At 44.6% G+C, this 23,288-nt stretch overlaps 2 protein-coding genes across 4 annotated transcripts in view; one reads left to right on the plus strand and one right to left on the minus strand.

Moving 5' to 3' along the window:
* Window positions 1-9,187: 9,187 nt before the first annotated feature.
* LOC134932224 (immunoglobulin superfamily containing leucine-rich repeat protein 2-like) lies at window positions 9,188-14,363 on the plus strand. The gene is made up of 2 exons (XM_063926452.1): window positions 9,188-9,292; window positions 12,352-14,363. The coding sequence occupies exon 2, from the start codon at window positions 12,429-12,431 to the stop codon at window positions 13,539-13,541; it is 1,113 nt and encodes a 370-aa protein (XP_063782522.1). The 5' UTR covers window positions 9,188-9,292; window positions 12,352-12,428; the 3' UTR covers window positions 13,542-14,363.
* Window positions 13,904-23,288, minus strand: part of STRA6 (signaling receptor and transporter of retinol STRA6) — a 202,400-nt gene continuing 193,015 nt past the window's right edge. For all 3 annotated transcript variants that reach the window (XM_063926451.1, XM_063926449.1, XM_063926450.1), the window contains one exon: window positions 13,904-14,222. In XM_063926451.1, the coding sequence (XP_063782521.1) occupies window positions 14,059-14,222 (164 nt within the window). In that variant the 3' untranslated portion in view covers window positions 13,904-14,058. The remainder of the gene's footprint in view (window positions 14,223-23,288) is intronic.

Below are 23,288 nucleotides of genomic sequence, written 5' to 3' on the forward strand. Positions count from 1 at the left end.
GAGTGACTCCATCTTGATTTGAACCTTTATGTAAGTGTTCAAAGATTTCAGATTTAGACTATGTCTCACCAAGCCGTCTGGCTTCAGTACCACCATATAGTGTGGAAGACTAATACCCTTTTCCTTGTTGTAGGAGGGGTACTTTGATTATCACCTGCTGGAAATACAGCTTGTGAATTTTTCCCAATACTGCCTCCCTGTTGGAGGGAGCCGTTGGTAACGCAGACTTCAGGAACCTGCGAGGAAAAGATGTCTCGACTCTCCAATCTGTACCCCTGGGATAATACTAGTACGATCCAGGGGTCAACTTGCGAGTGATCCCACTGCGCGTTGAGACTCTTGAGACTACACCCCCACCTAACCTGAGTCCGCTTACACGGCCCCAGCGTCATGCTGGGGACTTGGCAGACGCGGTGGAAGGCTTCCTTTCCTGGGAAGGAGCTGTCTGCTGCAGTCTACTTCCCTTTCCTCTATGTCTGGGCAGATATGACTGGCCTTTTGCCCGCTTGCCCTCATGGGAACGGAAGGATTGAGGCTGAAAAGACGGTGTCTGTTTCTGCTGAGATGTAACTTGGGGTAAAAAGGTTGGATTTCCAGCTGTTGCCGAGACCCCCAGGTCCGTTGGACCGACCCCAAATAACTCTTTCCCTTTATACGGCCATACTTCCATGTGTCGTATGGGATATGTATCACCTGACCACTGTCGTGTCCATGACATCTTCTGGGAGATATGGATCACGCACTTATTTTGATGCCAGAGTGCACATATCCCTCTGTGCATCTCGCATACATAAATATATAATGCATCCTATTAAATGCTCTATATCAATCAAATATTTTCAGTCAGGGAAACCGACCAAGCCAACCCAGCACTGCATCTCCAGGCTGATGGCGATCGCTGGTCGCAGTATAACCACCTTATGTGTGTATATACTTTTTAGGATATTTTTCCAGCTGCCTATCAGCTGGCTCCTTGAGGGCGGCCGTATCTGGCGACGGTAACGCCACTTGATAAGCGTGTGAGCGCCTTATTCATTCCCAACGCGCCCTAACTTCTGGCGGGAAAGGGTATAACGCCAATATTTGCTATCGGGGTAAACCCACGCATCATCACACACTTTATTTTATTTTATCTGATTCAGGAAAAACTACAGGTAGTTTTTTCACTCCCACATAATACCCTTTTTTGTGGTACTTGTAGTATCAGAAATATGTAACACCTCCTTCATTGCCCTTAACGTGTGGCCCTAATAAGGAATACGTTTGTTTATTCACCGTCGACACTGGATTCAGTGTCGGTGTCTGTGTCGACCGACTGAGGTAAATGGGCGTTATTAAAAACCCCTGACGGTGTTTCTGAGACGCCTGGACCGGTACTAATTGTTTGTCTGCCGTCTCATGTCGTCAACCGACCTTGCAGCGTGTTGACATTCTCACGTAATTCCCTAAATAAGCCATCCATACCGGTGTCGACTCCCTAGAGAGTGACATCACCATCATAGGCAATTGCTCCGCCTCCTCCAACATCGTCCTCATACATGTCGACACACACGTACCGACACACAGCACACACACCGGGAATGCTCTGACAGAGGACAGGACCCCACTAGCCCTTTGGAGAGACAGAGGGAGAGTTTGCCAGCACACACCAAAAAAACGCTATAATTACATAGGGACAACCTTATATAAGTGTTTCTCCCTTATAGCATCTTTAATATATTTATGTCGCCAATTTAGTGCCCCCCCTCTCTGTTTAAACCCTGTTTCTGTAGTGCAGTGCAGGGGAGAGCCTGGGAGCCTTCTCTCCAGCCTTTCTGTGAGAGAAAATGGCGCTGTGTGCTGAGGAGATAGGCCCCGCCCCTTTTTCGGCGGGCTCGTCTCCCGCTATTTATTGTATTTAGGCAGGGGTTAAATATCTCCATATAGCCTCTGGGGGCTATATGTGAGGTATTTTTAGCCTTATATAGGTTTACATTTGCCTCCCAGGGCGCCCCCCCCCAGCGCCCTGCACCCTCAGTGACTGCCGTGTGAAGTGTGCTGAGAGGAAAATGGCGCACAGCTGCAGTGCTGTGCGCTACCTTTAGAAGACTGCAGGAGTCTTCAGCCGCCGATTCTGGACCTCTTCTTGCTTCAGCATCTGCGAGGGGGCCGGCGGCGAGGCTCCGGTGACCATCCAGGCTGTACCTGTGATCGTCCCTCTGGAGCTTCATGTCCAGTAGCCAAGAAGCCAATCCATCCTGCACGCAGGTGAGTTCACTTCTTCTCCCCTCTGTCCCTCGTTGCAGTGATCCTGTTGCCAGCAGGAATCACTGTAAAATAAAAAACCTAAGCTAAACTTCTCTAAGCAGCTCTTTATGAGAGCCACCTAGAATTGCACCCTTCTCGGCCGGGCACAAAAATCTAACTGGAGTCTGGAGGAGGGTCATAGGGGGAGGAGCCAGTGCACACCACCTGACCTGTAAAAGCTTTACTTTTTGTGCCCTGTCTCCTGCGGAGCCGCTATTCCCCATGGTCCTTTCAGGAACCCCAGCATCCACTTAGGACGATAGAGAAATTGGAAGTGTATGTTATTTGTACAGTGATCTCTGACGTCTGCTACACACAACCACCGCTCACTCCCCTGGTCTGTATACATCTGCTGTTTTTCTGGCCACCTCGCACCAGACCTCCTTATTGCCTCTTATTGCCTCCTTCCGCTCACACAATCCGATCTCATGCTATTTCCACATCTCTCTGTCTGGGATACGTGCGGCTGCATGATAAATATATAGTATGGTTTTATCTTTGAAAATTTCCACTTCTTTGGAAATGACAGGAAACACAAGCTTGATTGTATTATGCTGTAGATTGCAGCCCATTATCCTCTTTCCCGTTTTCTCTTTCTACCATCTCTTCCCCTCTGCACAGTCATTTCATATTGGTATTTTATAGCTCTATCCTTTCTCTCTCTTATGTTCTTATCTTCTCTCCCCCACGCATCAAGCAACTTGTTTATATTTTTCTCATATTTTTTCTTGTACAATTTCTTTTTCTATTATAATAACCCACGCTTTCTTCCCTCCACAACTCCTCTCTTTCTGTTTTCCATTTCTCAGAACATAGAATGTGATGTGAATGTGATGTGGGGGTTTCTATGCTCCAGGTCTCAGTCTCACACATAGGATTTTCACAGCCACATGCACTTAACTTGACACCAGTCAGAGTTGGATTCCTATTATGTTACTTTACATTACACGCTCCTTGATTGCATTGTCATTGTGCAAAAGAGCTGACAGTCTAAACTATAGCTGTCTCTTTATTATTTTTCTCCCAACTTGCTTTCTCCCTTCTGTTCTGAATGACACTGTCAAACTCAAGAGAGTATGTCATAGATATGTAAAGTATGTACAGTATGTGATGAAGCCATGGCAGGTGAACAATCACTGACAAAGCACCTGACAGGAGGCAGCAACAATTAATGCTAAATAAAAATGGTGTACAAAGTGAGTGACAGGTGAACTGGTCACATGATCACGTGCTGTTATTGTTCTAACATTTCACTATCATTGGAATTCACCAAGGTACTGAATGATAAAGTAGCAGCGCAAGCCAGAAGCTTATTTTTTGATCCTGTGGTGTTCTTGCAGTGCATTAGAGCAGAAGGTATAAAAGATTTTGAGCCAAGGCGCTTACTGAAGAAGCATACTGTATGATGAATCTGTGCTGCACTGCAGTGTATAGGCCAGGTGAACATGGGATTGTTTCCCTTTATCATACAAGGGACATTTTATGCCTCAAACAGTCAACGATGGAACTTATCTTCGTCGTGGGCTAATTTTGTGAAACTCTCTGGTCATCCCCCCAATAAGCAAGAAATTGCAAGTGCGTGACTATAGCTTTGTTCATACAATGCTTCTTATGGCATGTGACTCTTCCAATGTTAACTTGAAGTGCTGCCCACATGTACAATTATTCCACTTCCTCCAATTACATTTAGCCTTTATAAAATCTTGTTCAATTCAATTATATTCAGATTCTTAGAAAAGTATGAGGACATTGGGCAAGTCAAGGGTGAAAATATTGCATTATATAATAAGTTACACTGGATAGGAGCGTCTAGGGCATGTAGTTTATATGTCCAGAACGTCATAGAAAGTAATAGTGGTATTCATTACAAGGCCTATTACACCGGGAATGCAGTCATCCACAAAATGAGGAACGTTTTTATTCTACTCAGTCTCCACCCCATGAAACCAGAGGCGCACTGATTAGCACCACTTCTAATGTATATTTGGTTTATAGGACATTTTTGAAGGGAACATGCTGATATTTTAGTCTTCTGTTTAACTCAGCAAAAGTCACCATCTTCAGAATGTGAGACAAATGCAGGGAAATACCACAGTAGATTTATCAAAGCTTGGAGAGAGCTACCAACCATTCAGCTTTTAATTATCATTTTCCACGCTGTTTTTGAAAAATGACAGGAGTTGGTTGATTGGTATTTTATCTCTCTCCATGCTCTGATACATCCCCCCTACTGTTTTAAATTAGAAAGTAAACAGCAAAAAATATGCTACACAATTCTTCTTTGTACACAAGATACCCACCAGTGTCTTCAACCAGTGTCTTCAGCTATCTCACTGAATATAGGGCCTAATTCAAGGTTGATTGTAAAACAACATTTTCCTCTAATGGGCAAAACCATGTGCAGTGCAGGTGGTCAGATATAACATGTGCAGAGAGAGTTAGATTTGGGTGGGGTGTGTTCAAACTGAAATCTAAATTGCAGTGTAAAAATAAAGCAGCCAGTATTTACCCTGCACAGAAACAATATAACCCACCAAAATCTAGGCACATAGTAGGTCAAAACTGTTTTTGGTTATAAAGACAGTAATCTATAACAAATGACATATAAAATTACATTATTAAATAATTAAAAAAATAACAAAAGTATGTTTGCTGTAGTCCATTTTACATAAAAAAAAAAACATATGCTATAGTATGCATCCAATATTATGGTCTTATTATTTTCCTCAAATCTTGACTCCACATTTTACAGTGGATTTAAATGGATTTATAAGACTTATACACATTCTCGTAGTAGACTAGTGAAACTGATTGACAGCAGTTTCTATTCCACGCCCTGTACTCTTTTTCCATTTGTATATTGTTTTCCACTCTTCACCATCACTCACTCCATAGCTGGTAGAATTTGTAATGTTGCTGTCTGAGTCACCCCGTGTTTATGATTCGGGTAAGACGAGTTACTCATGTCCCTTACAGTATGTCTTACTTTCTGTCTGGGTGTCGCTCCCTCCCTCTCTCAGTCCCTCGCTCCAGTGATGTGGAGCTTTGTTCTTCATGTCGCTGCACACATCTCTCCCATCAAGTTCTCCCCACCACTCTTGCAGAATCCCCCAGGCTGTGATACTTGGAAAAGCTTTTATCGGAGGTGTGATTATTATTTGACCTCAATCTGACAGCTGAAGAAGGGGAGAGTGGTGGCATGAGTATGGGGAGGAGGCTAAAGGCCAGAGGGAGGTTAAAAAGGACAATGTTATAATTGATAGAATAGATGCCTAAAATAATATAAGGATACAAAATAGCATTTAAAAATATGGAAGTGATAGAATGTAAAATGAATATAATAGTCTTCTATAGTTTATAGATTTTTTTTCTTGTAATACAGAAAGCAATTGTCCTGAGCTCAAGCTTCATAAATCTCCTCATGGACCGTTTCAGCACCAGATGTGGAACAATTGTGATTATGGTGCTTTATTTCATATGCAACGAAAATAAAAGCCATCCCCTACTTATCTCTGACATCACGGTAATATATAGTATCATGGAAAAGAACATACTTTCCTTCAAATATGGGAGTTTCCTTATTAGGATATAATTCATGGTATCCAAATGATAGATCTACAGTAAAAAGATAGTCAATAGGTAGTCGTCAGGGTCTAAAGGTTGACAGGTAAAAGGTATGCGGTGCTTTAGGTCAACTGGTGCAAAAGGTCGACAGGTTCAAAAGGTCGACATGACAATGTACGACACGCATGTGGTCGACACATATTTTTAAAAATGTTTTCGACTTTTTCATCATTTTCCATCCACGTGGACTACATCTGGGCATAGTAACCTGTGCCGAGCGCAGCATCGTGAGGCACCTTGCCTGAACCGTTGTGTTCAAATCGAGCCTGCGAGGGTACATGTTTCCACTAATTTGGCTCAGGTATGGTGAAACATACAAAATGGCACAAAACAAAAAATTGTCGTCCATTTTTATGTTGACCATTTTCATGTCGACATCTTGACCCTATCAACTTTTTGTACCTGTCAATCTTTTCTACTGTCTACCTTTACCACGTCTACCTTTTGACCTTTTGCATGTTGACAATTTACAGGCAACCTACTGACTGACTATCTTTTTACTGTAGCTCTGTTGAACCACACCCATAATTCACAATCTAGCCCTAATTAAAAGTCCAAAATGTGATAAAGCTAAACTCCATTTCATCTGTTTAGTTCACAAAAAAAAATAAAAAATATGTTGAAGATAATTATGTGAGAAAGTAAGAACCACCTTTAGCAGCAATAATAGTCATCTTTTAGGTATGAATATATCAGTCTCTTAGATAATATTTGTAACTTAAAACACAGCTTCAGTTTATTGATGCATATATACGCAAATATGCAAGAGGTGCCATTGCCCAAGATGCAGGACACTTGGGGCAGAACCATCAATGATCTACAGCACCTGCATTTGGCTTGCAGGGTGCCTAGAACAGTCAGAACATCCAAGGGACTCTCCAAGCACACAATTTGTACTCTGTAGAGCTGTCCCGCCCAATAGGCATATCATGATGTCACTGGTTCATGGGTGGGGACGGCATAAAATGTCAATGAGTCCGGTGCCAGCTTTGATTCTGCCACAGCATCTCAATGGGGTTAAGGTGTTAACTTTAGGCACAACTGTTCAAATTGTAACTTTCACAGATTTCTTACTGAATAGCACCACTTCCTGAGGGGGGAAACTAAAACAGGACAATTTTCTCCACATTTTAATGCACGATTACTGTTTATTTCTTAATGCTAACATTGAAATGAAAACAACTTTTGTGAATGCTGCATTTGCAAATGTTTGAATATCATGTTGGTCAGTAGCAGCTCTAGATGTTGTTTTATCCAGCTACCTTTGCACTATAGCTCTGAAGACCAAGTAGGATGGCAATGATGGGCGTGGTCAAGCCCACCCCATTGCAAATACCAGGATTTTCTTTGCATGCTGCAAGAGGCATGGCCATGTCATCTTGGAAGGTCCAGGATCATTGGTTGGTGGGAGTCCCTTGGCTAGTACAGACACCATAAACAAGTATCACCTATACCTACCTAATGGTTGACCTGTGTAGACCACTACTTTAGCGCCAGCTAAACCTTTCTGCAGCTCAATTGGTATTTCCAACTGCCTGGAGCAAAAAATTAGTGCTGTACCTGTAGTTACCAACTTCTGGACACTGGTGTTGTTATCTACCACTGAGAGGAGGGAAGGGATGGGTACTAATTTCCCAGGACTGTTGGAGGGGTCCAGCAGTGGCCTGGGCAAGCTGCTGAGGAAGACAACATTTCATTTTGCAATGTGCGGCGCTACTTCAAAGGTGTCGTACATAATTTTTTTTTTTTTTATTGGTAGGGGGCATGACCCCACCTCCTGGATTTGGTCATATGCCTATATATAATTGGTTGCCATGGGCACAACCTGATTGGTTGCTATGGACACTACCATATGAATGTTTCCTACACCTGTTAGATTATAAAATTGTTTGGGCCAGGTCATTTTTAGCTACCAGCAAATATTATTTTCTGTTATTTGTTTCTATCGGAAAACATCGGAATGCTGCCCTCGAATGGTAAAACCACTGCCATCGCAACAAAAACATTGGTGATTGTGAAGCATTGCGATGTGTCTACCACATAGTCGTTCCCAGCAGTACAAAGCCACAGGCCCCGTGGCCATTGGACAACATGTTCCAGCAGCAGGTGCTGCGGAGTGCTGACACTGCAACCAGTCATGTTGCTTTAAGAGGAGGAGTGGGGAGAAGAAGGAACGGCTCCCCCTCTGACCGGACTGCTCCCCCTCCGGATTGGACCACGGCACCGCAGACAGCAGTTTAGCAGCCTTGGCACTGGCGACCTGCAGTGCAGTGGAGAGCCCATAGGGGAGTCTATTTTCGCTTTGCAAGTGTGCAAACGCATGTGTAGCAGAGCTGTACAAACAGATTTTGTGCAGTCTCTGCACATCCCAGGACTTACTCAGCCGCAGTGATCACATCAGCCTGTCCTGGACCAGAATTGACGTCAGGAACCCTCCCTGCTAACGCATGGACATGCCTGCGTTTTTCCAGACACTCCCTGAAAATGGTCAGTTACCACACACAAACGCCCTCTTCCTGTCAATCTCCTTGTGACAGCCCGTGCGAAAGGATCTTTTGCACAAACCCATCGCTGAGCGGCGATCCGCTTTGTACCCGTACGACGTGCCTGCTCATTGCGGCGCATGCGCAGTTTAGACCTGACCTGATCGCTAGGCTGCGTTTTCGTACAGCGGGCAATCAGGTCTGAATTAGTCCAACATCGTGGACCTATGTGTTTGCGTCTGATAGCGGGTCTCCTGGCGCTGCATATTGGGGATTCTGCTTCGCGTGCCTGAGGCACACGTGCAGAATCTCCGATAAGTGGCGGCTTCCAGGGCTAATAGTATAGCCCGGGGGAATCCTTTAGCTGTGGTAACATGAAATCATGTATGGCTCTGATTATGCCCAGAAAGAGGGTGAACTATTAAAAAGCAGCATTATCAGGAACATAAACTCACACATCTCTGAAACTGGAATAACCCCAAAACATTCTAATTCAAATAAAACATATCTGCTTTCTAGGACTGAAAAATAGACCAATACTGTAACCTCTGTATTACTGTACATATGTGTGTCTGTTACACAATGTCGCTGTGTTACACAGTGTATCTGCTTTCAATTGTAGAGATGGGATATCTCACGGAAATAGGATATCTCTTTGTCCAAAAGTATTATTTCACAATACCTACAGATGAGACTGTCTAAGCTGACTCTATACTACAGTCTAATTTTTGACAGACACCAGACAGAGGAGGAGGGACAGAGTACAAGAGGCTAAGGGATGGAGTCTGGTTTGTTATGAGGCTGTTTCTGGGGTTGTGCCCAGCCTTTTAGAGAAGGAGGAGAAAAAGAGGGAATGTGTTTATTTTATTTCATCCGAGAGAAGACACAGCGAGATTTAGGTAAGAAGTGCAGCCTCGGGAAATCTGGGGAGACAGACTTTATAAAGAGACAGGGATTAAATCTCAGGCTAAGCAAGAGGTAAAGGAAAGAAATAGAAGTGTGATTATGAAGGTTTAGAGCTAATGTAATGGAAGTGTGCAGAGAACTCGCAACAACTTATAAAAATGCTGTAAACTTCTATAACTTGGCAGCAAATGCATACACAGTAAATGTTACATGGATAGATTATAGAGGCCAAGCCAAGAGGGGATGGACAATGTTATAAGGCGGAAGCGTTTCCACATCTCCTTATTATAGTAGCAGAGCATTTGTCTGTCTCATGTAAAAGGAAGCATGTGAACAGGGCTGGCAGAACATCTATGTCCAGAGAAAATCTGTGTGTGTTAGGGGGAGGTAACAGAAGGCATGAATAGCAGAAATAAGTAGAAATGTGAAAGCAAGAAATAATACACTCTGGGCCTGATTCAGAGATGTAGCTAATGCATTCGCACCTGTGATCCGCATGTGCGTGAATATGCTAATACTGGAAATGTACTGAGACGCTCACTCATACCTCCCAACTGTCCCGATTTTTGCGGGACAGTCCCATTTTTTGGGGTCTGGCCCTCCCCGCAGGCCGCAGTGTCCTGCGGTGGTGGTGGGGGTGTTGGGAGGCTACTGGGCGGCAAACAAACTGGGGGAACACCAACTGGGGGCATAACTACTGGGGGCATATCTACAGCGGGCATAACTACAGGGAGCACAGCTATTAGGGACAAAACTTCGGGTGCACTACTACTGGGGGCACACCAACTGGGGGCATAACTACTGGGGGCAAACCTACTTGGGGCATATCTATAGCAGGCATAACTACAGGGGGCACATCTACTGGGGACATAACTACGGGGGCATTACTACTGGGGGCACACCAACTGGGGGCATAACTACTGGGGGCAAACCTATTGGGGGCATAACTACAGGGGGCACATCTACTGGGGACATAACTATGGGGGCATTACTACTGGGGGCACACCAACTGAGGGCATATCTAGAGTGGGCATACCTACAGGGGGCATATCTATGGGGGCATTACTACTGGGGGCACACCAACTGGGGGCATAACTACTGGGGGCATATCTACAGCGGGCATAACTACAGGGGGCACATCTACTGGGGGCATAACTACGGGGGCATTACTACTGGGGGCATAACTACTGGGGGCACACCAACTGGGGCATATCTACAGTGGGCATAACTCCTGGGGGCATATCTACTGGGGACATAACTACAGGGGGCATAACTACGGGGGCATTACTACTGAGGACAATACTAATGAGAACATTGCATAGGGGGCACTTAATAAGGGGCATCACTCCTGGGGACATAAGGGGTACTACTAGTAGGGGCACTGAATAAGGGGCACCAATACTATGGGCTCTACATAAATGGCACTACTACTGTGGGCACTACCACTACAGTGGGTATTGCATAAGGGGCACCACTGCCGTGGGCATTTTGTGTATTAGGGGTGCTACTACTGTGGGCTTTGTGTATAAGGGCACTAATGTGTATCATAACATGAATAAGGGACACTACTATGTGGTGAAATGTGAATAAGATTGTGTTACTGTGCAGAGTAATTTGAATTGGGGATACTATTGCGTGACCACGCCCCCTTTTCAAGACCACGCCCCATTTTGTGTTGCACGCAATCCCTTTCTTTCACAAGCGGGGGGAGTTCCACCAACTCTGTAGGACCATTTTAAGCACTGGTTGTAGTCAGTCAGCCATAATTACTCAACTGCGTAAACATTGGCATTACCTACATCTCTGAATTAGAAACATAGAAACATAGAATGTGACGGCAGATAAGAACCACTTGGCCCATCTAGTCTGCCCCTTTTTTTTTTCAGGCCCTTAATGTGATGAATAGTTGAGGAGAATAAGAGCCCTATTTATTAAAGTATATTTCTCTTAAAGTCATAAAAGAATTTTAGTTTCCCAAGAATTTTAGCATCTTGGCAAATATCAAGTGCCAAATGCAGGATATATCTCTGTCACAGGCCACCACATTCCTAGTTACTTCCAGTCAGGACTGTGTTCTGCAGCAATTTGCTTAGCTTTTCTGAGCTTTGCCCCGTTAGCTTAGATGTCATTACTTATTATTGCCTAGCTTGTTTCAGTGCCTGGAGCTATTCAATTGCAGCTTGCTATCAGTCAGTGATAAGTCTGCAGACCATACTTACCAATCCGGTTGCCCTCCGAGAGGGGGTAGTCCGGTCGGTGCATAGGGGTCATGGCTGGCAGACAGGTAGCTTGTCCGGAATGGAGTTATGGCACGATCGTGTCATCATTGTTCTGCCCCCCGCTCTACATTAGTGAGAAAACAGGCACTGTATAGTGTGAACGGGGCTATGATGATGCGATTCCGCACAAATTGTGTCATCAGGTCAGCCTGCCTACTTGTGTTCTATTGTAGGTGGCCGGGTATGGGTGCGGGTGTTTGCAGGGGGATGCAGGAGACTTGCCTGCCCTTCCAGGGGGCTGGGAGTGCCACCCAACTTTTGGGATCTATGCTACAGGCTGCACATACAGTGCATTTCTGCTCGAACACTCCTAATGTGCGAATAAAAATCCAGGGTAAGTAGGGCTCTTTGCCATTACTACAGCCATCACAAACACGTTAGCCCATAGCTCCAGGCACTTAACCCAGGACCTATGGGATAATGTGCATTAGCCATGGATTTACCACAAGAGGAAACGGAGCTTTAAAGCTTGAGGATATACTCCCCCGGTAATTCCTTCAGCAAATTGAATATGCCTCTAAGGGTTTTCGTCTTGCTCCAAAAGCCCCAGATTAATAAATAGCACACAAAGCACATTCCGAATCAGTGCAATATGCAGCAATACAGATGTTAAAATTAGCATGGGCTCAATACAATCAATAATAAACAGACCTCTAAATCAGAAATATTAATCTACACCACAATAATAATTATATCTCCCCACAGGTATTACAATAACAGAAAGGTAAACGGTGTAAATATTTGTTTCTCTCTCTCCCGTAAAACAACAATAGGGTCATCTGTGAAACTTCTGGAAGTGTCATCAGATCACATTATCGCAAAACACCTCCTTTAAGGTTATCATTGGATCATGGGCCTCTCCCTACAGTTCTTTAGCATTGTGGGGTTTTTGTGTCTGGTACCAAGCACATCTTGTCCGACTGCTTGTCGTTGCACTAGTACAGCCCGTCTTTCTGCAGACTGCTCTTACCGCAAACTAATGCATGTACCAGAAGATCTTCCGGTCAGTCTTAATCAGCTTACCCTTGCTGTCAACCAGATAACTGACCTCAATTGCAGCTCCTTTGCCAACAGCCCGGGACTGACATCACTGTGGCTGGCATATAACCAGATAACTACCATACACCCCGGCACATTTCAGAACCTTACACAACTGATAAATCTGGACCTAAGTCATAACCAAATCGTGGACTTCCCATGGAGTGATTTAGCTACACTTGAAAAACTCCAGCTCCTAAACCTCAACAACAACCAGCTGCTTACTCTTCCACCTGGAGCACTGAATAACTGTAGAAGTTTACGATCCCTGCAGCTTAGCAGCAATCGGTTATATTCCCTGCCTGAAGGACTTTTTCATACACTGATCTCTTTGTCACACCTTCAGCTCCATAGTAACTCCTTCCACTGCTCTTGCTCATTGGCATGGTTAATGGAATGGCTTCAAAAGGCTGAGATTACCATTGATCGAAAAGGTGATATTGTCTGTTTATCGCCCAATGAGTTCAAGGGTGTCTCATTGGAAAAGGTTCCTGATTTACAATGCAGGAAACCTCTGGAGATAGTAGGCGATGATCCTGTATTGGTTGATACGTTGTTGCTTTGCAAAGAAGTAGGATTCCCTTATGTCATGATTCTTAAAGACAGCAGGGAGCACAATAGCTACAATGAGATTGAGGTTGCTATTAGAAAACTTGTCAATGGAAGCTTCACAGTAACTCCCGTTAAGAAAGATATGGCCTACCTTTGTCGAGTGTACAATCACACATCACAAACTACTGGAGACATTTCTGTATCCATTTCCCAGACAATTCCAGGCTGGCCAATGGAGCCAAGAGAAAAGCTACTACTGTTTCTTGTGTCTGGGAAAGTGAGATCTGAGGCTAATGCAGCTTCATGTGTTATGGCTGTACCTAGGCTATGGTGGCAGGCTTTGCTTGTGTTGATGTGGCAGAGAATTCCATGAATACATGGGAGAGGGTGATCTCACACTGTGTCCTCTGGGAAACTCTCTGAATATTATATGACTATCACATATGATGAGCAGAAAGACATAGTCTGTATTACATAGACACAAACTACTGTATAGGTTTGTAGCTTACACACAAGGGTCTCATATTTAGTACACCAGAATAATACATGGCAGCAAAATATGTGAAATAACAGTAATAAAGTAAGTAGAAGGAAATCTGTAGGTGATTAATATAATCATAAGGTTAAAACAGAGATAAGACTAAATTAACTTGAATCAGCTCCTGCATATGAAGGTAGTAATTCAAGACCATCAACATAACACATAATCAACAGATTCAAGTGAACAAAATGAACTAATGGAGAAATATATTTTACTAAAACGACAAAAATAAAGGGGCCACTGTTTTGCTAAAAACCCCACTCTGCCCAGCAGTGCATCTAGGGGATAGGAGGGAAAGGAGGTGGGAGGTAGACTATGTCACTGGAATGTCCCTGGTTTGTGCCAGGTGCTATGTTGGATGCAGGGGAGATCCACCATTGATGCTTCTGGATCTCCGATGGATCAGAAGAGATGGGTTGTGGATTAGAGTATACGCGAGGCTCCAGCGAGCACGGGCAAGGTGAGAACGTGCACCCTTCAGATATCGACCATCTGCTGGCATGAGGTGAATACCTGGGCAGACAGAAACAAGGTGCTTAGTACTTTGCAAATTGTATGTGACTATAAAGACATTCAAAGGATAGGAAACAGAAAGTAAACATAAACAAAAATTGCAGTTATTGTTAATAAAAATTCCAACTTGTCTTACTGATATATCAGAAGTTTTATTTCTTTAGACAGCAGTGGTTTCTGCATTTTTAGAAAATATAGAACCATAAATCACAAGTTTAATAGACCACAGACAAAGCTCTGCATTTGAAATACATTTGATGAAACGACAAAACATACAGCTAAATGCACAAAAAATAGATAGTTGTACAGCCAATAAAAACAAGTACTGAGTACTAGGAACAGTGTTTATCAGTCACTAAATAAGTGGGTTGCACACAAGTTCAAGCTAAATTCAAAGAACTTCAGTGATACTATGTAAACCTACAGGAAAATGATGGTATTTTGTAATATGGGGGGTCTATTCATGAAGCAGTGAAAAGTGTAGAGAAGTGAGCCAGTGGAGAAGTTGCCCATGGCAACCAATCAGCATTAAAGTAACATTTATAATTTGGATACTGTACAATTGTACGGAGCAGCTTTTTGGTTGCCATAGGCAATTTCTCCACTGGCTCACTTCTTCCTTCTTTTTCACCTCTTCATGAATAGACCCCTAATTGAGCCGCGGTAATTTGCTGCAGCTAATTATCTCCTCGAGGCTATCCAATTAGCCCTGACCACCAGCAGTAATCTGGGATTTGTTTTGTGTGCCTTATCAAGGATCTTATGTGTTTTTTTCGGACGAAAATAGAAAACCTTTCATCTAAAAAAAAAGTGTATAATTGGATGAGGAAAAAAAAATAAGAATTTACTTACCGATAATTCTATTTCTCGGAGTCCGTAGTGGATGCTGGGGTTCCTGAAAGGACCATGGGGAATAGCGGCTCCGCAGGAGACAGGGCACAAAAAAGTAAAGCTTTACTAGGTCAGGTGGTGTGCACTGGCTCCTCCCCCCATGACCCTCCTCCAGACTCCAGTTAGGTACTGTGCCCGGACGAGCATACACAATAAGGGAGGCATTTTGAATCCCGGGTAAGACTCATACCAGCCACACCAATCACACCGTACAACTTGTGATCTAAACCCAGTTAACAGTATGACAACAGAAAGGGCCTCTTAAAGATGGCTCCTTAACAATAACCCGAATTAGTTAACAATAACTATGTACAAGTATTGCAGATAATCCGCACTTGGGATGGGCGCCCAGCATCCACTACGGACTCCGAGAAATAGAATTATCGGTAAGTAAATTCTTATTTTCTCTATCGTCCTAAGTGGATGCTGGGGTTCCTGAAAGGACCATGGGGATTATACCAAAGCTCCCAAACGGGCGGGAGAGTGCGGATGACTCTGCAGCACCGAATGAGAGAACTCCAGGTCCTCCTTTGCCAGGGTATCAAATTTGTAAAATTTTACAAACGTGTTCTCCCCCGACCACGTAGCTGCTCGGCAGAGTTGTAATGCCGAGACCCCTCGGGCAGCCGCCCAAGATGAGCCCACCTTCCTTGTGGAGTGGGCTTTTACAGTTTTAGGCTGTGGCAGGCCTGCCACAGAATGTGCAAGTTGAATTGTGTTACAAATCCAACGAGCAATCGACTGCTTAGAAGCAGGTGCGCCCAACTTGTTGGGTGCATACAATATAAACAGCGAGTCAGATTTTCTGACTCCAGCCGTCCTTGCAATGTATATTTTTAAGGCTCTGACAACGTCCAACAACTTGGAGTCCTCCAAGTCGCTAGTGGCCGCAGGCACCACAATAGGTTGGTTCAGATGAAATGCTGATACCACTTTAGGGAGAAAATGCGGACGAGTCCGCAGTTCTGCCCTATCCGAATGGAAGATTAGATAAGGACTTTTATAAGATAAAGCCGCCAATTCAGATACTCTCCTGGCAGAGGCCAGGGCTAGTAACATAGTCACTTTCAATGTGAGATATTTCAAATCCACCTTTTTCAATGGTTCAAACCAATGGGATTTGAGGAAATCTAAAACTACATTTAGATCCCACGGTGCCACCGGAGGCACCACAGGAGGCTGTATATGCAGTACTCCCTTGACAAAAGTCTGGACCTCAGGGACAGAGGCCAATTCTTTTTGGAAGAATATTGACAGGGCCGAAATTTGAACCTTAATGGATCCCAATTTGAGACCCATAGATAATCCTGATTGCAGGAAATGTAGGAAACGACCCAGTTGGAATTCCTCCGTCGGAACCCTCCGATCCTCGCACCACGCTACATATTTTCGCCAAATGCGGTGATAATGTTTCACGGTGACTTCCTTCCGTGCCTTAATCAAGGTAGGAATGACTTCTTCTGGAATGCCTTTCCCTTTTAGGATCTGGCGTTCAACCGCCATGCCGTCAAACGCAGCCGCGGTAAGTCTTGAAAAAGACAGGGACCCTGCTGTAGCAGGTCCCTTCTCAGAGGTAGAGGCCACGGTTCGTCCGTGAGCATCTCTTGAAGTTCCGGATACCAAGTCCTTCTCGGCCAATCCGGAACCACTAGTATTGTTCTTACTCTTCTTTGCCGTATGATCTTCAATACCTTTGGTATGAGCGGCAGAGGAGGAAACACATACACTGACTGGTACACCCAAGGAGTTACCAGTGCGTCCACAGCTATTGCCTGTGGATCTCTTGACCTGGCGCAATATTTGTCCAGTTTCTTGTTGAGGCGAGACGCCATCATGTCTACAATTGGTCTTTCCCAACGGTCTATTAACATGTTGAAGACTTCTGGATGTAGACCCCACTCTCCCGGATGAAGATCGTGTCTGCTGAGGAAGTCTGCTTCCCAGTTGTCCACGCCCGGGATGAACACTGCTGACAGTGCTATCACGTGATTCTCCGCCCAGCGAAGAATCTTGGCAGCTTCTGCCATTGCACTCCTGCTTCTTGTGCCGCCCTGCCTGTTTACATGGGCGACCGCCGTGATGTTGTCCGACTGAATCAACACCGGCTTTCCTTGCAGGAGAAGTTCCGCCTGGCTTAGAGCATTGTAGATTGCTCTTAGTTCCAGAATGTTTATGTGAAGAGACTTTTCCAGACTCGTCCATACTCCCTGGAAGTTTCTTCCTTGTGTGACTGCTCCCCAGCCTCTCAGGCTGGCGTCCGTGGTCACCAGGATCCAATCCTGAATGCCGAATCTGCGGCCTTCTAATAGGTGAGCCTTCTGCAACCACCACAGAAGTGACACCCTTGTCTTTGGTGACAGGGTTATTCGCAGGTGCATCTGCAGATGCGACCCTGACCATTTGTCCAACAGATCCCTTTGGAATATTCTTGCATGGAATCTGCCGAATGGAATTGCTTCGTAAGAAGCCACCATTTTTCCCAGGACTCTTGTGCATTGATGTACTGACACTTTTCCTGGTTTTAGGAGGTTCCTGACCAGATCGGATAACTCCTTGGCTTTTTCCTCTGGAAGGAAAACCTTTTTCTGAACCGTGTCCAGAATCATTCCTAGGAACAGCAGACGAGTTGTCGGGATTAAATGGGATTTTGGAATATTCAGAATCCACCCGTGTTGTCTTAGCACCTCTTGAGATAGTGCTAAAGCTGTCTCCAGCTGTTCTCTGGACCTTGCCCTTATTAGGAGATCGTCCAAGTATGGGATAACTAATACGCCTTTTCTTCGAAGAAGAATCATCATCTCGGCCATTACCTTGGTAAAGACCCGAGGCGCCGTGGACAATCCGAACGGCAGCGTCTGAAACTGATAGTGACAGTTTTGAACAATGAACCTGAGGTACCCCTGGTGTGCGGGGTAAATCGGAACGTGTAGATACGCATCCTTGATGTCCAAGGATACCATAAAGTCCCCTTCTTCCAGGTTCGCTATCACTGCTCTGAGTGACTCCATCTTGAACTTGAACTTTTTTATGTAGAGGTTCAAGGACTTCAGATTTAGAATAGGCCTTACCGAGCCATCCGGCTTCGGTACCACAAATAGAGTGGAATAATACCCCTTTCCTTGTTGTAATAGGGGTACTTTGACTATCACCTGCTGAGCGTACAGCTTGTGAATGGCTTCCAACACCCTCTCCCTTTCGGAAGAGACGGTTGGTAAGGCAGACTTCAGGAAACGATGAGGAGGATCCGTCTCTAATTCCAACCTGTACCCCTGAGATATTATCTGCAGGATCCAGGGGTCTACCTGCGAGTGAGCCCACTGCGCGCTGTAATTTTTGAGACGGCCCCCCACTGTCCCCGAGTCCGCTTGAGAGGCCCCAGCGTCATGCTGAGGTTTTTGCAGGAGCCGGGGAGGGCTTCTGTTCCTGGGAAGGAGCTGCCTGTTGGTGTCTCTTCCCTCTTCCTCTGCCTCGTGGCAGGTACGACAAGCCCTTTGCTCTCTTATTTTTGTAGGAGCGAAAAAGCTGCGGTTGAAAGGTCGGTGCCTTTCTCTGTTGGGGAGTGACTTGAGGTAAAAAAGTGGATTTCCCGGCAGTAGCCGTGGCCACCAAGTCTGATAGACCAACTCCAAATAACTCCTCCCCTTTATACGGCAAAACCTCCATGTGACGTTTTGAATCCGCATCGCCTGTCCACTGTCGTGTCCATAAGGCTCTTCTGGCTGAAATGGACATAGCACTCACCCGAGATGCCAGTGTGCAAATATCCCTCTGTGCATCACGCATATAGATAAATGCATCCTTTATTTGTTCTAACGACAGTAAAACATTGTCCCTATCTAGGGTATCAATATTTTCAATCAGGGATTCTGACCAAACTACTCCAGCACTGCACATCCAGGCAGTTGCTATAGCTGGTCGTAGTATAACACCTGCATGTGTGTATATATTCTTTTGAATAACTTCCGTCTTTCTATCTGATGGATCCTTAAGTGCGGCCGTCTCAGGAGAGGGTAACGCCACTTGTTTGGATAAGCGTGTGAGCGCCTTGTCCACCTTAGGGGGTGTTTCCCAGCGCGCCCTAACCTCTGGCGGGAAAGGGTATAATGCCAATAACTTTTTTGAAATTATCAACTTTTTATCAGGAGCAACCCACGCTTCATCACACACGTCATTTAATTCTTCTGATTCAGGAAAAACTGTTTGTAGTTTTTTCACACCATACATAATACCCTGTTTTACGGTATCTGTAGTATCAGCTAAATGTAACGTCTCCTTCATTGCCAAAATCATATAACGTGTGGCCCTACTGGAAAATACGTTTGAATTTCTACCGTCGTCACTGGAATCAGTGCCCGTGTCTGGGTCTGTGTCGACCGACTGAGGCAAAGGGCGTTTTACAGCCCCTGACGGTGTTTGAGGCGCCTGGACAGGCATTAATTGATTGTCCGGCCGCCTCATGTCCTCAACTGACTGTTTAAGGGAAGATAAACCATCACGTAATTCCACAAATAAAGGCATCCATTCTGGTGTCGACCCCCTGGGGGGTGACATCTGCATATTTGGCAATTGCTCCGCCTCCACACCAATATCGTCCTCATACATGTCGACACCACGTACCGACACACACCGCAAACTCACAGGGAATGCTCTAATGAAGACAGGACCCACTAGCCCTTTTGGGGAGACAGAGGGAGAGTCTGCCAGCACACACCACAAAGCGCTATATATACAAGGGATATCCTTATATTAAGTGCTCCCTTATAGCTGCTTTAATATATATATATATAGCCATTAATGTGCCCCCCCTCTCTGTTTTACCCTGTTTCTGTAGTGCAGTGCAGGGGAGAGACCTGGGAGCCGTTCTGACCAGCGGAGCTGTGACAGAAAATGGCGCCGTGTGCTGAGGAGATAGGCCCCGCCCCTTTTTCGGCGGGTTCTTCTCCCGCTATTTTTCCAGTCAGGCAGGGGTTAAATATCTCCATATAGCCCCTATGGGCTATATGTGAGGTATTTTTAGCCTTGTATAAGGTTTATATTTGCCTCTCAGAGCGCCCCCCCCCAGCGCTCTGCACCCTCAGTGACTGCCCAGTGAAGTGTGCTGAGAGGAAAATGGCGCACAGCTGCAGTGCTGTGCGCTACCTTATGAAGACTGAGGAGTCTTCAGCCGCCGGTTTCCGGACCTCTTCACGCTTCAGCATCTGCAAGGGGGTCGGCGGCGCGGCTCCGGGACCGGACTCCACGGCTGGGCCTGTGTTCGATCCCTCTGGAGCTAATGGTGTCCAGTAGCCAAGCAGCAAATCCACTCTGCATGCAGGTGAGTTTACTACTTTCCCCCTAAGTCCCACGTTGCAGTGATCCTGTTGCCAGCAGGACTCACTGTAAAGAAAAAAAACCTAAACTAAACTTTCTCTAAGCAGCTCTTTAGGAGAGCCACCTAGATTGCACCCTTCTCGTTCGGGCACAAAATCTAACTGGAGTCTGGAGGAGGGTCATGGGGGGAGGAGCCAGTGCACACCACCTGACCTAGTAAAGCTTTACTTTTTTGTGCCCTGTCTCCTGCGGAGCCGCTATTCCCCATGGTCCTTTCAGGAACCCCAGCATCCACTTAGGACGATAGAGAAAATGCAGTAAATGTTAATGAAAATCACGAAAATGTTTTGGGGCTAATTGGATAACCCCCAAAGTGTGTATTATTGGGAGGACTTCAGTGGCAAATGCAGGATTTATATGGGGGGAGGGGGGTTTCCAGAACTGGGTGGAGCCAATCACGGGGGTGGGGACTGAGGTGACCCAGTATATGCTGGGTCCGTAAAACTAGTCTGTCTGTGGGTATGTATATATATATATATATATATATATATATGTATATATATATCAGATGTATACTAAAGCATTAAGGTGAATGAAGCTGCTTAGGAGAGTGCAGGGTATTCTGCATGTATATATATATATATATATATATATATATACACATACATATACACATATACATAGCATACAGTATTAAACATGCATACATACATATCTATATATATACATACATACAGTACACGTATATATACGCATGTATATATATCATATGTGTGAGTGTGTTTATATGTATGTATACATGTGTATATATGTATGCACATGGATATATATGTACTATAATTAAAAGAAAGTAAACTTTTATTAAGCACTTGCAAGTGCCACCAGGAAGACAGCAGGCTGCAGAGGACGCTAGACAGCCATTAATAATACTTATGCAGCAAAAAAACAATATATATATATTTTATTTTTTTTGATGGAGGGGGGGTTCTGGGTGCTCGGAAACCCCCCTGCGTGCGCCACTGGACTTTATATATTGTACTCAAACAAATATAGGTACCAGAGATGTGGAGCAGGATCAGTTACTCGAGCAATATGCTGATGTAGATGTAGAGATATAAAGCAAGTTTTCTGGACAGGTTATATAGTAAAAATAGATAAGCTATATAATAAATAACAAAGGGTACAGGAAAAATGTGTGCAGAAAAATTCACTGTTTATCTATAATTAGACTTTGGTGGTCATTCCGAGTTGTTCGCTCGCAAGCTGCTTTTAGCAGCTTTGCACACGCTAAGCCGCCGCCTACTGGGAGTGAATCTTAGCTTATCAAAATTGCGAACGAAAGATTTGCAATATTGCGAAAAGACTTCTCTGTGCAGTTTCTGAGTAGCTCGAGACTTACTCTTCTAGTGCGATCAGTTCAGTGCTTGTCGTTCCTGGTTAGACGTCACAAACACACCCAGCGTTCGCCCAGACACTCCTCCGTTTCTCCAGCCACTCCCGCGTTTTTCCCAGAAACTGCAGCGTTTTTTCAAACACTCCCATAAAACGGCCAGTTTCCGCCCAGAAACACCCACATCCTGTCAATCACACTCCGATCTCCAGAACGAAGAAAAAACCTTGTAATGCCGTAAGTAAAATACCAATCTTCATAGTAAATTTACTTGGCGCAGTCGTAGTGCGAACATTGCGCATGCGCAATTAGCGGAAAATCGCTGCGATGCGAAGAAAATTACAGAGCGAACAACTCGGAATGACCACCTTTATACAGTTGTTATTTGAAATACTGTAGGAGTCACAGTGCAGGAATATAATTTATTATGAAACACACAAAGCATTAAAGAAAATATAAGTTAATGTACTGTATATTGTTGTCCAATAACATGTTAAATGAACAATTTATTAAAATAAAAAAATAAAAGTTATGTTGCAATGCACAAATAAACCAACTGCATTATCATCTGTTTTATCTGGATAGGAAAACAGAATATTGCGCAGACTACGGGGGATTTAATGGATAAAGAGTTCTTCCGTTAACGGAATTAGTGATTTCTTAATGGTCTATCAATTTTTCTATATCAAGTTAAAAAGACATAATATCAGCACTGGAAGCAGGAAAGTCTCACTGATTTTATTTATGCGTCTTTTCTACAGTGTAAACCACATTACAGAGGTTTAGTATACAGTATTCAGCAATAACTCCACTTATAATTTTTATCATACTGTATGTACTATCAGTGGGTGCTCACTTGTTTTGACTATAAACTGGCTTCTACATGTGTGGAAAGTGCAGCGAGTTGTAACAAAGCATTGGATATGGGTGACCGACGCTGGGATCCCGGCCGCCAGAATGCTGGCTGGGGGGCGAGAGCAACGAAGCCCCTTGTGGGCTCGGTGGCTCGCCACAGGTTCTAGTCCCATTCTATGGGTGTTGTGGACACCCACAAGTGGGAATAGTCCTCAGCCTCCTGCCGGCATTCTGGTGGCCGAGATTCCGGTGTCGGTATGCTGACCACCAGGATCCAGACAGCCGGGATGGTGACTGTATACCATAATAAAAGACTCTCTCTCCATACTCAAGTATTACCAGTGACATATCTACTATGCGTGCTTTGTGTCCACCCCTCTACTCCTTCCCATTGTGCCTACTGCTCCCCCTTCCTTCCTCAAGCTCATCTCTGCTTCTCCTATATTTGGATCAGCCACCTCTTCTAATCTGCAGCAGTTGTGAGAATGAATGGGTAATCTGCTTCTCACGGCAGTCATCTGCGATACTACTACTACTACTACTACTACTACTACTACTACTCCTACCCTTCTTAATTTATATGGTGTCACAAGGGGTCCGCAGCGCCATACAAAGTACAT

This window comes from Pseudophryne corroboree, chromosome 6 (genome assembly GCF_028390025.1).
Source record: "Pseudophryne corroboree isolate aPseCor3 chromosome 6, aPseCor3.hap2, whole genome shotgun sequence".
Lineage (NCBI taxonomy): Eukaryota > Metazoa > Chordata > Amphibia > Anura > Myobatrachidae > Pseudophryne > Pseudophryne corroboree.

Coding starts and splice junctions, on each gene's coding strand:
- LOC134932224 (XM_063926452.1), top strand. CDS start 12,429: ATGGGCCTCTCCCTACAGTTCTTTAGCATTGTGGGGTTTTTGTGTCTG.